Source organism: Larus michahellis, chromosome 2 (assembly GCF_964199755.1).
Source record: "Larus michahellis chromosome 2, bLarMic1.1, whole genome shotgun sequence".
Classification (NCBI taxonomy): domain Eukaryota; kingdom Metazoa; phylum Chordata; class Aves; order Charadriiformes; family Laridae; genus Larus; species Larus michahellis.
In genome coordinates this window covers 163,478,210-163,495,682 of record NC_133897.1, presented here as the reverse complement: position 1 = coordinate 163,495,682, position 17,473 = coordinate 163,478,210, and the positions used below count along the sequence as shown (strand labels likewise).

The window sequence follows — 17,473 nt, the reverse complement described above, 5'->3', positions numbered from 1 at the left end:
TGTGTTTAGAGGCTGAGGTGAGCCTAGCTGGGAATAAGTGGCAAATGCACCCCATTGTGACTGGCCCAAAGGCTCCGTGCATCCCTGGCATAGACTACCTTAAGAGAGGGTATTTCAAGGACCCGAAAGGGTACTGTTGGGTTTTGGTATACTTGCCTTGGAGATGTAGGAAATTCAACAGCTGTCTACCTTGCTCAGTCTCACAGAGGAACCTTCTGTAGTGCAGTTGCTGAGGGTCGAAGAACAACAGGTGCCAATCACTACCACAGTAGTGAGCAGTGGCAGTATCGCACCAACTGAGGCTCCCCGATACCCATCCATAAGCAGAGTTGTTGACTCGAGAGCCAAGGAGTGAACAGCAAGACTCACTCACCTTTTAACAGTCCCATAAGGCTAGTGTGAAAGTCCAAAGGAGAGTGGAGACTAACAGTAGACTACCATGGCCTGAATGAAGTCACGACACCGCTGAGTGCTGCTGTGCTGGACGTGCTAGAACTTCAATACATATTGGAGTCAAAGGCAGCCAAGTGACATGCCACAATTGACATCGCTAATGCATTCTTCTCAATTCCTTTGGCAACAGAGTGCAGGCCACAGTTTGTTTTCACTTGGAGGGACATCCAGTATACTTGGAATCAACTGCCCCAGGAGTGAAAACACAGCCCTACCATTTGCCATGGACTGATCCAGACTGCACTGGAGCAGGGTGAAGCCCTGGAACACCTGCAATACATTGATGACATCACGCACAACAGAAGAAGCTTTTGAGAAAGGGAAGAAAATAGTGCAAATCCTAGTGGTGAGGTACCACTTCTTGTTAGTGAAAGAACTTGAGCCCGGTCATACAGCCTAGTCCCTGTCTGAGTGCTACTGCCTGAAGTGCAATAGCATCTCCTGGGAGATGTTATCGGTCCCCTTTGCTTTGAGGGGCAGGATGCCTTCATTGCTGTCAGTGTTACTGAGATATCTTCATGCTGACCAGGGCTCCACTGGGGAAACTCGTGCCACAGCCTTTTGTCATACTTAAAGAGAGAAAGCAGTAGGCTGCGGCCATTGAAATAGGCAGGGATGGGTTGTGGTTAGGAGATGATCAGGCACATCTGCTGTAATTCTCTGCCAGATCTCTTCAAAGGTAGATCTCTGTGCTTAAAGCTGAGCAATTTTTGGCCCTGTAGTATCATATGCACTCACACTGATTTGAGACAACCCTAAGCACTCTAGCATGTCTTTGACTTCAACCTTTCCAGCAAAAGAAATGACTCTTTATGCCACCTTGCAAATCTAGCTCCTAAAGCAATTACACACTAGGAGTGGTTCGTGCAAGAGTGTGTTTGAAAAGAAAATGACATTAAACTTTCCATCCTAGAAGAGTACCAGTATATCAATATCCAAATCAAATAATATAAAGCTTCTTTTGTCTGCCAGCTAGGAATAAGAATGCATTATACCTCTAATATGATTTTTGCAGTGTCTCTAATACGATGAGGTTTAAATTAAAATAAATATGACTGCATGCTTTTGAAGAGCTAATCAGGCTGAAACGTTCTAGCCTAACCAGTGCAGCAGAAGGAAATAAATGTGTAGTTATCTAGGCCGCCTGGACTTACGCGTAACTGTTGTACAGGACACGTGATGGGAAGACAATAGCAGGGTGAAACACTTCGGCTGTTCCTGGGTGTGCTTGGTAAAAGTCAGTAATAGGAAAATGATTTGAATGCAGTCTGGATGACAACCCTATGGTTCCGCTAATTAATTAGCTCAAGTCTTATTAGTCTTATTGGTATTTAATCAACTGTTCCTTCTGCCCCATGTGCATTTTTTTTTTCCAAGAAGGTGCTTTTGTCTGCACTATTCCAGTCCCAGCAGACCGACGCCACAAAAACTAATCATTGCAATGACAAAGCTCCATTCACTTGTCTACCAGGGCCAATAGTACATTTAAAAACAAACAAACAAAAAAAAAAAACAAAAAAAAAAGTACTCTCTCGTCTTTTAGTTTTTCTCATCTTTTAGTTTTTCCACCTAAACAAACCTTACCTCAGGAAATCTTTAGTCCTCTGTCAGTCTCAACTCACTGACTTCTGATTGCAAATTATGTATGATTCTCACATTGAAAAGCAAACCAGTAGCTTTAGCACAGCAGAATAGACCTGTCCTGATTTCAGACTCTTGAAAAACCAGCAGTCCCTAAGGCTTTCTCACCTGGACTTTTATCTTACCACAGCTCATGGACTCAAAACAATTCTGCAAAGGCCCAAATTCCTGGAAGAACCTTCTCAAAAGCTATTATTCTTTGTAAAAAGCACGTGCCTCCAGACTTCTTCATGGTGATCACAGATGTATCTCTCTTTGAAGGACTGAAACTGGTGCACCTTTTTTAAGCACGTCTTGTCAGGAGAGTTCCAAAATACCATTTGCTAAAAGAATATATTTCAAAAGCTCAGACTCCTATAGCAATGAATGCTGTAAAGAAACAAAACTGGCTCTGAGTAAATTTTGCAAGAAGTTGTTGCTCAGGGACTATGCAAGTGGAATTAGCAGGGGATTCTCATTAATAGCCAAGATGCAACTTGAAAGTACTTAACTCTGGTGCCCAGTTGTTAATTAAATAGTCACACAGGCATCACGGACTCCTCTAGAAGGAATTCATTGTAGTAAATGTTGTTGCCTCCAATGTGGCTTTGTACAGATAAGCAAGTCACACTGTTTTCCTGTTAGTGAAAGAAAAATGACTCAATAAGCTGTGGACTTCAAGCAAAAATTTGCCTCAATCTAAATCATGCACTTCTTTTTATTAGATGAATGATGCCTTAAATTCCATGGTCTCCATTGGAACCACAACAAAATACATATACTGGAAGCATCTAAAAGTTAGGAAAGACAAATCCCACCTGAGTTTATGTGAATTTCATTTGTGATGATGTGATGCATCAGCACGCAGATGAAGCTATTGGCTCTCTGAATTCAATGTGAGAAGCTTAGGGTTTTGGTTCTTGAGTTCCTGGAATTAGTCCCAATTGTATGGGCCAACTTGGCAGCTCTCACATGGGCCAAGGGTCTGAAAGATTACACAGGACTTTTGGCACTTGAAAAAATGGCTACATTGTTATTTTTCTGTATTTTAACTTAAGATACCTCTGCACTTCCAGGCTCTACATTTGAGGTCTGATATTGGCCATTGTCCCCCCTCCCAGGTAATAACTTCTGGGCAGTAACTTCTGCGAGCACCAGAAATGACAAAAAAACTCCCTCTTCTGAAAGATGCCCACTGAAGATAAAAGATGAAATTTCACAGGTGAACACTCACAGTCTTCATGGTGCTGCGTAGCAAACCTGCCTAGAAGACATTTGACGTTTTAGCTGTCATTAGAAATAAAGTCGATAGGGTAATTACTGTCACAGGGTCAGCTATTCTCATTCTGAAATCCAGCCTGCCTACAGTTCAATAATTAGTTTCTTTAAATACGATGTACGGGAACCTGCAACCCACAATAACAATCTGCTCCATTACCATTAATTATTGAGAACGCAAGTGTTTCATTACAGGTACTAATACAACTGGCCTAGATAATCCTGAAGTGAAAGCGTAGGAGAAAAAATAATCTCTCTGCAGAAATCACACCAGGAGTCTGTCTGTGTTTTGTGCAGGTGATTCCAGCCTCTGCTCAGCCTGCGTTCATGAAAACAACGTTTACAGCAGAATATTTCAGATTTTGTACAGAAACGAAGAAATCATTCTTAATGAATCAATGAACTTCAGAGTGCACCTGCTGCTGGATGGCGAAAGGGTGAGTTTTCTTGGGATACACAGGAAAACGAGGAGGGCTGGGATTCCTCTTGCCTAACTTTAGGTGTCCATTGCATAGATATCTCCATTTGAGAAGCTGTCATGGGGTCCCTGCACTGTCAGAGGTCTCATCAATGTAGATGGCGGAGGTAAAGGCATGAGTTATCTGACCAAATACCAGCATCTGCGTTAGAAGGTGGTCGACTGCCCTGTACCCATCATTACCTATGCTGACAAGGGTGCCTGCCGTGATTTGTTTATTTGTAAATGCTGACACTATGAGCATCTGCATTAGGTCAGATAGACCCTTGCACTGTGCCTGTTATGAAGAGTAGTCTACAGCTTGGCTTTCCAGTGGAATAAAGTGTTGACATATACTGGTAAATCAGTATATCAGAAATTCAAGTGTATCAACCGTAATTTATCATTTGTGCACTAGATCACTCATTCTACATATCTACATAGATCAACCTCACCTGAGAAAACCGGGAATCTTCTGCATCTTGTTATGACCAGCTTTTACCCCTACCATCCACTACTGTTATCTTCTCCTCCTCTCTCCTTGTGACTGGTTTTTGCTACAGTTCCTTTCTGCCACTCCTGGTTGCAGGAGCGCATGGCAGCAACTCCTATAAGTCCCACCCCTTTGCTTTCCATCAGTAGAGAGACACATGCCCAGGGAAGTGCTTGAATCACCATCCATGGAGGTATTTAAAAGATGGGTAGACGTGGTGCTGAGGGGCATTGTTTAGTGGTGGTTTTGGCAGTGTTAGGTTAATGGTTGCACTTGATGATCTTAAGGGTCCCTTCCAACCTAGATTATTCTATGATTCTATGACATCAGCTGTTTTCATAAAATCAGCATGCCATCAAAATTAGTTATTTAGCCAGCATGAATCAAATGCTGTGTGCTCAACTTGGGGCCAGAGATTCTCACCTGTCCTTCCTTATGTAACTTTATATTTGAGCAATTTAAAATTACTGTTTTGTCTGATTTCAACTGATATATACATGGCTTACATAAAGATCTATATTAAAACAGCTGGAGAACCTAGTTGAAGCTTATTTCACATACTTCCCTTTCCCTCCCACTTTTTTCTTGGTGGTTTGGGGTTTTTTTGTGTGTTTTTGTTTGTTTTTTTTTTAACATAGAGTCATCAATTTATTCCTCCCTAGAACTGTTGTTTTGTGCTTATATGAAAAATTGCTAAATGCAAGTTTATCAATATTTGTTAGGGAAATGTTCCAACATGTTTAATTGAATATTAATGTTATCTTTCCTCAGTGGAACATCTCTGATTAAAAGTCCCTCCCCTCAAATTATAGCAGTTTCTGCTGTGTTGAGCAGGGATACTTTCTGATGATTCTTACATTAATATTCAGGAAAGTTGTGCATGTCACAAATTGGGAAAAAAAATATAAAAATCCCACAATATTCCTCACAGCTAAACCACATTCTGACTCTGGGTGAGCTGTGTGCTTCACTCTTGTCTTTCCATAGAAGGTCCCTTGGGAAAAGGACAGCTGCCCAATTCTGTACTTACAGGACAGTTTTGCACAGAGAAAGCTCCATTATCTCTGTCTGATGAAGTTGCTTTGGATTTTCAGGGGTGTAGAATAAGAGGGTAAACAGGTTTGGTGGTCCCGGATGAGTTGCTGAAGAAACTCTAAAGAACAAAATGCAAAAAATAGAGGTCTGTAAAACTTTCAGTGTATTGAGCAGATTTGCGCAATTCACTTCTGCTTAATGGTTCGAAGCCTCTTTTTTTCTGCTTTGATGTTTTGCCCTCCACAACTTTACAAATTTCATATAAATATGCGAGAGATCAAAGTGTGCTACTTCACTAGGCACCATGCTCAGAAGAAACCAACTATATCCAAAAACTATTGTTCAGAGAACATTTTGCACTTCTGCCATGTGATCTCATATATTGGCTGTGATCCTTGCAATGTGGCATTGGCAAAACTAGAGATTTGTAAAGTGCTTTAAATGTTATCTCGGTTCATAACTTCTTAACTTATTTAGCACACAATGGATACAAATCCTTTTTGTGCCAATTGTGTGCCATGGTCAGTTTTTATGCTTGAGGGTGAAGGATCTGTTCACTGCTTTTTCTGTAAATGGAAGTTATGAAACGGCTTAAAGTTGCACCAGGGGAGGTTTAGACTGGATATTAGGAAAAATTTTACAATGAAAGAGTTATTAAGCATCGGAACAGGCTGCCCAAGGGAAGTGGTTGAGGCACCATCCCTGGAGGTGTTTAAAAGACGGGTAGACATAGTGCTTAGAGATGTGGTTTAGTGATGGTTTTTGTCAGAGTTCGGTTGATGGTTGGACTCGATGATCTGGAAGGTCCCTTCCAACCTGGGTAATTCTATGGTAAATAGATGAGGAAGTTAGAGTGGGTAATGAAAACGATGAATTTGCGTGCTCCATGTAGTTTCTTCTGTCAGAGCTGGAATTATCAAATATTATACCAAGCGAGCAGTATGCTTTCTCCTCATGGTTCTAGGGTAGTTTTGTTGCTGAGATAGGTTAGTGAGTTAGGCTGAATACAAAAAAAAACCCAAACAACAAAACCCATTGTGTGTTTCCAGATCAGATAATTTGCTACTGGTTTCTTTTTTTTTTTTTTTTTTTTCTTTTATCCCCCTTCTCTTGCATAACCCTAGATAAGCTTAAATATGGAAATACATCTTTTTTTTTTTGTCTGGCATTAAATGGAAAAAGCTTCAATTATCCACCTAGAATTGGCACTGAACATACCTTTCACCACGTAAATTGTGCTTTAAAACTCTCTGGTTTATTAGAAGCCTTTTTCTATATTATCCCAGAATGCATCATTCTTTGAATTCATTATAGGAAACAATATTGCAGGGCCGAGGCACCCTTTAGTGTTACAAAGAAGTCTAATTTATTTTCATAAGCTTTTGCTTTCATTCTTATTGAAGAAGGAACTCTGCCTCTTTCATCGAGCAATAAAACAGGTAACTTGTCTGTCTCCCTGCTTGCTGGCTCCATACAGGGACAATTTAGTAGCAGGGAGAGGACAGTGTGAGGCATGCTGGGATATCGCAGTATATTAGATTTTGTACTTTCCAGAGAAATTTAAGTGAGATGGGACATCCGGATCATTCAGTCTGACATTCTGGCTAAATGGATAAATATTATGGAAGTACATCACTAGAATGCTGGAAACTTCAGTTATAACTATTATTGCAGCTCTTAAAACCTAACCCAAATTTGTAAATGTAAACCTGAAAAATTAGAATTCAAAACTGAAATGATACAGTTGATTCAAGGCCAGTTCAACAGTAATTGGAATACTTTGCTTTGCGTACACTTTTGTTGTATAAATATTTTTACTTTTTATACTTTTTATTGTACAGATTCCAAACAGTGTTGAATAAAATGCATTTCCCCATCAGTGCAGCCCTTGGCAAGAGAGGCGGATGTTAAAAAGCACCTTCTGGAAATTTACATTTGCTCACAGATGAATAAGGGGTCTTTTGCACGAGCAATAGGGCCCAAAGAGGGAGCACTGGGGGAAATGCAGGCACCCTCCAGCACTGGAGAACGGGATACTGCATTTGCAGACTTTACTTTCCACAAGACACAAGATGATGTAATGAGTAAGTGCAGAGTAATATTAAACTGATGCAAACAATGAAGAATTAATCAAATCAGAAATAACGAAATTAATTTTAGCCTTGCTTGATTTTAGGGGGATAAAAAAGAACAAAATGCATACACTATTTCAAAGAAAGTTCATAATTTCTATTCAGAACTGTCTTTACTTTTTTTATTTTTGACTGGAGATGAGATCAGCACGTAAAATGCAATAATATTTCCCAAAGTTCAGACATTCTGAATTTCCTTTACTTTTATTTGGTTGTATGAAATATTACAGAACAAAATAATATTCCTTGTTTAGTATGAAGGTATTTCCACAAACACAGATCTTTATTTTTTTTCTGTCATGAGTTTTGATTTTGACTATTAACACAGCTGAAAGGTCAAAAACTTTGTAAAAACCACTGGAAGGCACTTCACTGAGTATCTGGGAGGACACTGCTTAGTTTAGCCAGTCAAGCACTAATTATATTCCAGAGACATTTTTCTGGCTAATTTCTTAAGTATGTTGGTGTGAAATAATAAAGCTTTTCTTCAGGGAAAAAAAAAATAAATATCTGATAATCTCTCCAACTTTTGGAAAATTGTACAGTTCGTAAATGAGAACTGTGGAAAGTACCATAATAATCCCAGTAGTGCTAAAATACGCTGCCAATATTTCGTTTAAGGACAATAGTATTTCGTACAGGAGTCTGAGGAATGATAGACATTTCGGTGCCTCCTCTCCCCATCTGTATGAGCTATGGAAAGGCCCCTTCATTTTTTCCCCATATAAAGGATCTTGTCCACCTGTGGTTCTAATAAGTGAAAGTAAACCACGGGAAAGTACAGCAGGTATCAAAGCTGTATAGTAACTTCTGTCATGTAATTACTGCACGTAATTCTTTTCTATCTCAACCTATGTATAATCCTTTTAATGATATTTTTCTCATGAAAAGTTCAGTGATTTTTGAACAACTGTCCAATTTTCACTTGCCTTAATATTTACACCCCCAATATACAAAGAAAGCATGTAAACTCTGTAGTGAGAACTGTGATGTAATTTTATGCGGGTTTTTGCACTATTCTGAGCAGTCTGATTTCAATAGAGTTTGGGGATTAAAAATATCCTATACTTGCGCCTTAATGCACGACCCCATGCGGTGATGAATACCTCCAAGACTCTCAGACATCTGCTCATTGCCTCAAGGTGTTTTGATGTCACTCCCTATTGAACTTGTTTTAAACACAGACTCAGATTTCAGTGACAGTTGCAGGTGCTCAGCAGTATTAGGCACAGACCCAAAATTTCATCCCCTCTGTTGGAGGATGAGGCTTGCTTTGTCTGAAGCACTATACTTGAGTTGAATTCCTAGTTTAAATTCAGACTGTAGCTTCAATAATGATTATTTCCTTTGCAACTGCCAGCAACTGTGATTTTTAGTGACAACAACTCATTAAAAAAGAAGTAGTCTTTTTTTTTTTTCCGAAAGACATACTTCCAGGTGTTTTGAGACAAACACAAAAGAGAAAGAACATTTTCAATAAACAGAAGCTGGAATTTTCTCCTCACACCTCTGTGCCTGTGGTCCTGCCAGAAGGAATACCATATCACTTCAGAAGGATTTAAATTTTACATCTTTGATAGTTTTGTCAAAGCGCAATCAATTCTTGACTCTCAATTCTCTTGCTTTAACAGAAAAAGGCACACTGTAGATGGAGTTTCACCTTTGGAAATGCCTCTGACTTTGCCTTCAGTGCCTTTTTGGTATAGTCTGCAGTTAAGAAGGTGCTAATTAGCTGGAGAAAGCAGAATTTGTCTTGTCTAACTGAAGCTATCTAAAATTCAAGTGTATCTAGACCAATGTATTTCTCTAGGCTCTATCTATTGTCAATGGAAAGAGACAGGCACCAACAGAAATCACTTGTCCTTTTCAGATGTGTATCTCAGGATGGCTCAGCTCACTGTGTGCTTCTGCTTGTTGCTTTCCACTGACAAAAGACAGAACCTAAATGTCTCATCCCACCTTTTTGTGGCAAAAATTGGGTAAAAAGTAGTTGTATACCCTATCCCCAGTGAACAACTCCACTTTTCCACCTGCATTCCTGTGCATCTCCTGTTGTACTCTTTTATACAATAAAGGATGTTTACAATCACAGAAAAAAGACTACTTTGCTAATAAAGTGAGTGATTTTTTATTCATACTTCCATTTAGGTTGAGAGAAATAAAACCTTTTTTTTTATTCTGGTAAACCTACGTTGCTGGGGAAGAAAAGACATTTCAAAGGAGTGAAGGAGAAAATGCTGGGCAGCTTCATCCTTCTTTCGTTCTAAATTATTTATGTCCATTTGTTATAGTTGCTTTAAATGTGCCAAGCTGGGTTGTGTTATCCAATGTAGTCCTTTCCAGGTGAAGGTAACGATCTGACATCTCCCTTCACGTACCGTTTCAGAAAATCCAATGAAAGTATTTTATTGACAATAAAAGAAGGGTAATCTTAATGGTGGGACCTATCAGATGAAGGTACTAGTGAGTCGGCCTATGACCACACATGACATCTTCAGTGTATTTGGTAAGCTGAATCCTGCTTAGAAGTTGAATACTTCAACTTCTGTTAAATGAAGCTTTTAAAACAACAAAAGCCTTTGCAAAGAAAATGGTCTAGATGAGAATCGATGACAGACTTCCTCCATAAATCTGTCAAAGGCCAGAAAGAGTGACTGGGAGGCAGGAAAAGCCTCGATTCACTGAGAAACTAAAACACTAATGGTCACAGATCAGAAATTGTCAGAATTATTTGAGCCATTGCTGTGTGTTTTAAGCTGTAAATTTTGAACATTGCATCAGTTACAGGCAGGTTACCAGAAGGGTTCATGGCTATTTCTCAACCAAGAAAACTGAGTCTTTGTTCTCATTCAGGTGACGAGAACCCAAGCGAATACTCGCTGAATGAGGGAGCTCAGCTTCATAAATACTCCATTGACTCTCAGCGTGCAAAGAACATGCATCCAACAGAAGCAGTGCTCTACACACTCTGGTTCCTCTTGTCTGGAGTGATTTTTTTTTGACAAGACAGGACAGCTGGGAGCACATAACACCTCTGACTGCCCTGGTTCCCTCTGACTCCTTCAGCAATTACCTTGACTTGATGTCTCATTTGCTCCTTTCTGGCACTGTGGCCGGGTGCTGCCGTTGCTCCATATTTTTGACTTTCCTCTTATCAGACAAACCCATCCACCTTTGTCTTCAGTGTTGTAGGTGCCAACCTCTAAAGGTAACCACGCCTTTCTCTTTTTGTAGGTGGAAGATGCATTGAGTGAGGCAGATTTTCAGCTCAAGTTGGACCTGCACTTTACTGATAGCGAACAACAGTAAGTGCTGTTTTAAAGTGCTCAATTGGTAATGCAGAGGTTTGTTCAATTGGGAAATCGCTTTGATGAAGTGAGAGCCCTTTGGAAAAAGGGATAGCTTTGATAAGTCTTTCCTTTGCATCAGTGTTGAAGTCTTTCTGTTTCTCCTTTCTGTGTTTGAAGAGTGTATCTCATACTCCTCTTTAAATGAACAACATTTTTTCTCCTTTAAGTGTGAGGTTTTCAAAGATGGTAAGTGTTGCTCTATCTCTGCTGCTGTTAAAGCCAAAGGGAATATCATCGCTGACCTCCATGAGAGCAGGGGCTATGGTTCAGGAATGCATTTATCTCAGGAGACAACAAAGTATTTTCTGGCTGAAGATGAGTGTATGAACATGCTAAGCACTTTTCTTGTATAAGAACCAAAGCTGTCTCTGTATTTTAGGAGGAAAGAGTCTTCCCATTGACTTTGATCGCTTCCCACTGCATTTGATTCCCTAATCTTAGGTGATGTGGGAGTAACATGCTTTCCTGAGACATAGCAGAAAGTGTGATCACAGACATTATTCAGCCTCTCTGAATCACAGAAAAGGCTTCCAATGACATCAGCAGAATTTATGGGGGGGTGGGAGAAGGTGCAGAGAAATCATCTGAGCCATGTTTCATGCCCAGACTGTCCCCATGTGATTTTATTCATATCCATAGGGCACCTAAACAAATTTCAAGAACATGTTTCCTTTTTCTTCAAGATACAAAAAGTGAAAACTTGTTCTCTCAGGCAGATGGGACTGGACCATCAGTCATCAGCTGTGACACTGATGGGTCTAGAAGAGAGAAAAAACAAACATTAGCCAAGGATAAAAAGAACTAAAGCTTTCAAGTTATGAAATTGTGCTCTAACACATACATTTAATTTCTGTTACCATCTGAATGATTAATCCTATTTACTATAATAAAAGCAGTGATTTTTATAAAAGGATATTCTGCAAATCTCATTGAAACCCTTCTTGAGATTAACCATGCACCATACTCAACCATCTCATTCTTAGTTCTGGGAAACAATTGGTTTCAGAAGGGTCTTTAATACTGTAAAAGAAGTTTTCTTTAGAAGTGAGTTTCATTTGCATTGGGAAGACGTTGTTAGGCATGCTCCAGATTCACATCTCGTTCTCCTGCACTATAGGTGACTCAGGTGTTAAGTGGTTGACTGCACACTAGGAAAGTTATTCTGGAATAGTTACAATCAAACTTTAAATTAAAGTCTTAGGTTTTATTTACTGGAACAAGGAGAAGCCTGTCCAACTTGAATCTTTCTCTCCAGTTACTTCACCTACTCTTTTTTTTTTTTTTTTGGCCTCTTTCTCATCAAATAAGATGAGCAGTTTGCTAAATGTGTTTCCTTCTGCTACGTAGTTCTTGATGTCCCCAGAACTGGTGCATAGGTGGACACCAAGGACAGTCACCAGGGGAAGCTGGAATTGCATCACACCTATTTTTCTTTTATACTGTATATTTATAGATATCTCTACATCTGTTGTTTATTATTTATTTTTCTACGTATATGTATACATATATTTGCATTTATATTTATAATTTCTGCTAGACGCAAGTACAACACAAGATACTCATCAGTTACGTAAACCCTTACGAAGCTGGGAAGTGATAAAAATTCACCTCAAGCCGTCTCTCAGTCTGCTGCCCGTAGCGTGTTACAGGCTGTGACAACTCAAGCTTTCACTAACCCTGCGAAACCTCTTTCTCCTCCAGGCTGAGAGATGTCCCAGCAATCCCCATGATCAGCAGCCGTACACTGTGTCTTCACTTCCACCCCCGGAGAGGTCTGCACCACCATGTTCCTGTCATGTTTGACTATTTCCACCTGTCAGTGATATCCGTCACGGTGCACGCGTCACTGGTAGCATTACACCAGCCTCTGATCAGGTAAAGGACACAGGAATGCCTGTTGAAAGGCAGAGGGAGATTCCTCTTCTGAGTTCATTTGCTTATTGTATAAGAGAAGCAGAAAGGATAATTTAATTTCAAGGGTTTTTTTTGCTCCTGGGATAGGATTCTGGAGATCGGGGTTTAGAGCCAGCCTAAACACTGGCTCCTTCCCTTGGTGGAAGACTTGGGGTGTGATCAAAAACCAGCAAAATCTTTGTGAAGAGGTTCAGAAATTTTGATTAGTCTTGATCTCTCTATTCCCCATCTGTAACATGAGGGAAGTGAAAATTCTCCTCTTCTTGGCTGTTTTTCCTCTTTATTCTAAAAGCAATAAAGAGCATTTACGTTTTGTTTTTTTTTTTTTTCTCCTGTGGTTTTGTAAAGCATTTAGGACAGTTGGACTCCAACCTCATCTGTGGCTTCTGTGCATTAGCATAATTCATAACACGGCTAGAAGGAAGCATGCATGAGTCAGTGCTGGATAAGGCTCAGTTGAATTTTTCCTTTGCAGCATCATCTGATTTAGCCGTGCAGCAGCAGGATACTAGCTGCCATGGTGTCTAGGTGTGATTTATGTTATCTGATTCGTAATGACAAGAAAATAATTCAGAACTCCTTCAAATAAAACAGGGCTGGAGGTCAATATCCTCTAATATTTAGAGCAGGGGAGGGGAAGCAAAGGTCTTGCTGGCAATTTACTTTGTGTCCAATCTTGTCATCGCGTGAGATAAAGAGTGCTGAGAGGGAGGGAACTCCTTTGGTCCTGAAGCCGAAATGCGGTGTTCAGCGTTGTTCAGCTTCCCTTACTCCAGCAAGTCCTTGCTGTTTACCAGAGCACCAGGAGACTCTTTTACGTTTGTCAAATATTGTGCGAAGAGCACTGTGTCAGAAAGAAAAGATGGACCTGTAGATGCTTTTTTTTTCCTCAGGTTTCGTGTTTTGACTTGACACAACTTTGCTTCAGTTCTGCATTTGTGTAAAGGCATTGGCTGTACACAACGCCATAGAATGAATTAAGATCGTAAGAGGCTGAGTTGTGACAGTGACGTGAGTCGTGTTAGCAGACCAGAAGTGACATATCTGTCGTTTCTGCTGCTGAGATACAGGTAACTACTGTATCTCTCTTCTGCTATGTGTTGACTTTTTAAATAGCGAATTAGATTGTAACAGACTACTAACCAGATAATTTTGGTCAGATAATTTGCCTATTGTTCTACTATATAAAAGGATGAAAGAACCAACAGCTAACAGGCTTAATCACTGTTTTCAGTGCTTTGTTATCCTCCAATGAATGGTGCTGCAAAGACTTGTTACTGTTATTAGGCATAAATCACATGATGAGCAACACAGTCAGATTATTATAGCTTTTAAAATGCAATTTTGTGGGCATTTATGAAGTATACAATATTTTTACTTAATGCAGTGGAATGAAGAATTTTGACAACACAATATAGCGTCTCATTTGCTCAAGCCAGTAAAATAACTTTAAAGTGTGATACTGAGGATTTATCTTCTTCTTGATAAATATTCAAAACCCAAAGAGTTTTTATATCATATGTTCTCTAAATATAAATCAGGATGAAGACAGTAGTTTAAAATTCCAAGCATTCTGAAACAAAACTAGCCAACTAAAACGTGCTTGTTTTTCTCACAGCTCAGAGCTTTCCTGCTTATCACTGGAGTTTACTAGGAATATATTAAAAAAAAAAGTTTTAATTGTAAAATCAGATCTTTATTTTTGTAGCACAAAGGAACCTGAATGACTGGAAAGTTTTTTTTGTCACATTATAGAAAAAAATAAACACCCGATAGTTAAATTGTTTGGGAAAAAAATCTATGCAGTATTTCACTGTGTTTTAACTTGCTACCTTGACCTGTCCCATCATAGTATGTACATTATGCATATATACATATTATTTCTACATATAGGTATACATTTAAATGTAAAACAACAACAACAACAACAAGTTTTATACCTACCCTGAAAATAAGGATCACACATTATGTAAAATTGAAATTCACTGCTGTCCTGAAGTTGTCCTGGAAAACAAAGTTGCCTGAAGCACAGCTATCTGCTCACATATGCCCCGTGGACTCAGCTTTTCATATTTTGTCAGCTCTGTTGGCAAATTAGATACTCTTCGCCAAAGTTCTTCCCCGTTGCCTGTATTTAAGCAGTAAAAACGGTAGGGAAACCAGCAAGACCGATTCAGGCCTTTCCCTGCAGGGTAACATACCCCCGCAAATAGCTCCTGGTGGGCAAAACTTGCCGGGGTGCCTCCGTCACCTCCTGTGTTTTGACAAGTGAATGTTTTGATATTGATGTTTGTCCTGGTTAATAATTCTTATATAATAAATATTACATTAGGTTTGATACTTTGAAGCCCTCACCTCTTACCAAACTGAGAATGAGTGAAATTCAAGTTTCTGGGATCCTTCGCTGAATTCTGGATGGAAATTCTGTGATTCAGCTTTTCTACGGAGTATAACCCTCAGCTACTTAGTGGGGTCCCAATTAATGGCAGCTGCCAATGGCTTTATGCATTTCCTAAGGAGGTGAGAGGCTGGGTCGGAAGGTGATGAGGCAGACTTGCAGTCAACTTACATCTAGCTTTATTTTCTCTACAGCAATCATATTTGGTCTAGACGTAGGATGACCAGGAGCACGGTGGGATGCTTTGGGGCTTGGATCGCCTCCTCTCTTGGCTTCTTGGGCAGCTGCATCCCTCTGAATGAGGGGACTCTGAGCAGCAGGGAAGGAGCTGGGTGGCTTTGACTTGTCCTTACAGAGCACTGAGACAGAGCTTGGTTAAAAATCCTCACTTTGACCTTTAGACTTCTTTGATTACTCTAAAAAGCTCCCCAGAAGTGTCTGGGAAAGCTGGACCGCTTGGGCCCAAGTCCAAAACTTTGGTATTCCAGGCAGGAGTGCAGTAATAGGGGAGAACCGGGATGTAGGGTGCAGTGGTTGGGATAGCTATTGTCTCGACCTGAAACACCCCGACCCCTCACCTGCATCTTGCCCTACACCCAAACCCTGCCACCAGGCACAGCAGGACATTGTCACACCACTGCTTGCAAACCACAAGGCTCGAGCTGTGCTGCTGCAGACCCCAAGCCCCTTGTTCTTCTACTGTGCAGGTCGACGGTGTCTGCACGGAATGCTTTTGGCAGTTGCCGATCCCGGAGCAGTATTTTCAGACTTTTGGGATGTGGGAGAAATAGACGAGAATCTACAGCAGGAGTTAGCTGGCATGTCTCTCCTAACATCACAGCAATGACAGTTCTCTTTGGAAAGCGAAGGGCTTGCCTCCGGTGACCTCGTTTTACCCAGGATGACAGAAGATGATCCCAGAAAGTCTGTCAAAAGATAAGCAGAAAAAGTGAATGATGTTCAAGCTTTAGAGCACTCCCCTGCTGAGTGCAGTAGCCTCCACAAACTGCTCAAATACCTTTTTTTATTCTCTTACCTAGGCTCCAGAGGCTAACTGTGAGTAGATAATTGCAGGAGGAAGGTGAGGCGGAGTTAGGGTTTTTGGACTCCAGTTTTCTGGTTTGTGTATAACAGTTTGGTTTCTGGCCTGAGGCATTGGAGTCTCCCTTAGCTCCTTTTCACTGGCTCTGCAACTGGTCCAGTCCACAAGTGGAACCAGCAGTTATTATGCATTATTATTATTATATGCACCAGGAAAACTATGACATAGTGGCTATCACGGAAATGTGGTGGGATGCCTCACACGACTGGAGTGACACAATCGATGGCTACAAGCTCTTCAGGAGGGACAGGAAAGGAGAGGCTGTGGAGTGGCCCTGTATGTTAGAGAATGCTATGAGAGCTCGGAAATCAAGTATACTGATGATGGGGTAGAGAGTGCTTGGATTAGGTTAAGGGCCGATAAAGCTGATATCGCTGTGGGAGTCTGCTATAGACCTCCCAACCAAAGCAGTGAGGTGGATGAAGCTTTCTATAAGCAGCTGGGGAAAATCTCATGGTCACTTGCCGTTGTTCTTGTGGGGGACTTTAACCTCCTGGATATCTGCTGGGAATACAACACAGCAGAGAGGGAACAATCCAGGGGGTTCCTGGAATGTGTGGAAGATAACTTCCTCACACAGCTGGTAAGTGAGCTGATGAGGGAAGGTGCCCTCCTGGACCTGCTTCTTGTGAACAGGGAAGAACTTGTGGGGGAAGTGAAGGTTGGTGGCCGTCTAGGGCACAGTGATCATGAGATGATCGAATTTCTGATTCTTGGGGAAACAAGGAGAGGGGTTAGTAAAACTGCCACCTTAGACTTCCGGGGGGCAAACTTTGACCTGTTCAGAAGACTGATGGACAAAATCCCTTGGGAGGCTGCCCTGAAGGATATAGGAGCCCAGGAAGGCTGGACATACTTCAAGAGAGACGTCTTAAAGGCACAGGAGGAGGCTGTCCCTGTGTGCCGAAAAAGAAGTAGGCAGGGAAGGAGAGCAGCCTGGCTAAATAGGGACCTTTGGCGGGACCTCAAGAGCAAAAGGAGAGCCTATGACCTCTGGAAGAAGGGGCAGGTCTCTCATGAAGACTATAAGGATATAGCGAAGCTATACAGGGATAAGATTAGGAGAGCCAAAGCACAGCTAGAGCTCAACCTAGCTACAGCTGTTAAGGATAACAAAAAATGTTTCTATAAATTGATTCACAACAAAAGGAGGATTAGGGAAAATCTCCCTCCCTTACTGGATGCAGAGGGAAACATGGTCACAAAGGATGAGGAAAAGGCTGAGGTGCTCAATGCCTACT

General features: G+C 40.8%; 1 protein-coding gene across 2 annotated transcripts in view; it reads left to right on the top strand.

Annotated features, from left to right (window-relative positions):
- The window catches only part of FAM135B (family with sequence similarity 135 member B), a 222,141-nt gene that overhangs the window by 129,045 nt on the left and 75,623 nt on the right, over window positions 1-17,473 (top strand). For both annotated transcript variants that reach the window (XR_012585806.1, XM_074577897.1), the window contains exons 4-6: window positions 3,649-3,788; window positions 10,703-10,773; window positions 12,520-12,693. Coding sequence is in view for 1 of the 2 variants with exons in the window: in XM_074577897.1 (XP_074433998.1) it covers window positions 3,649-3,788; window positions 10,703-10,773; window positions 12,520-12,693 (385 nt within the window). In the remaining variant the exon portion in view is untranslated. The remainder of the gene's footprint in view (window positions 1-3,648; window positions 3,789-10,702; window positions 10,774-12,519; window positions 12,694-17,473) is intronic.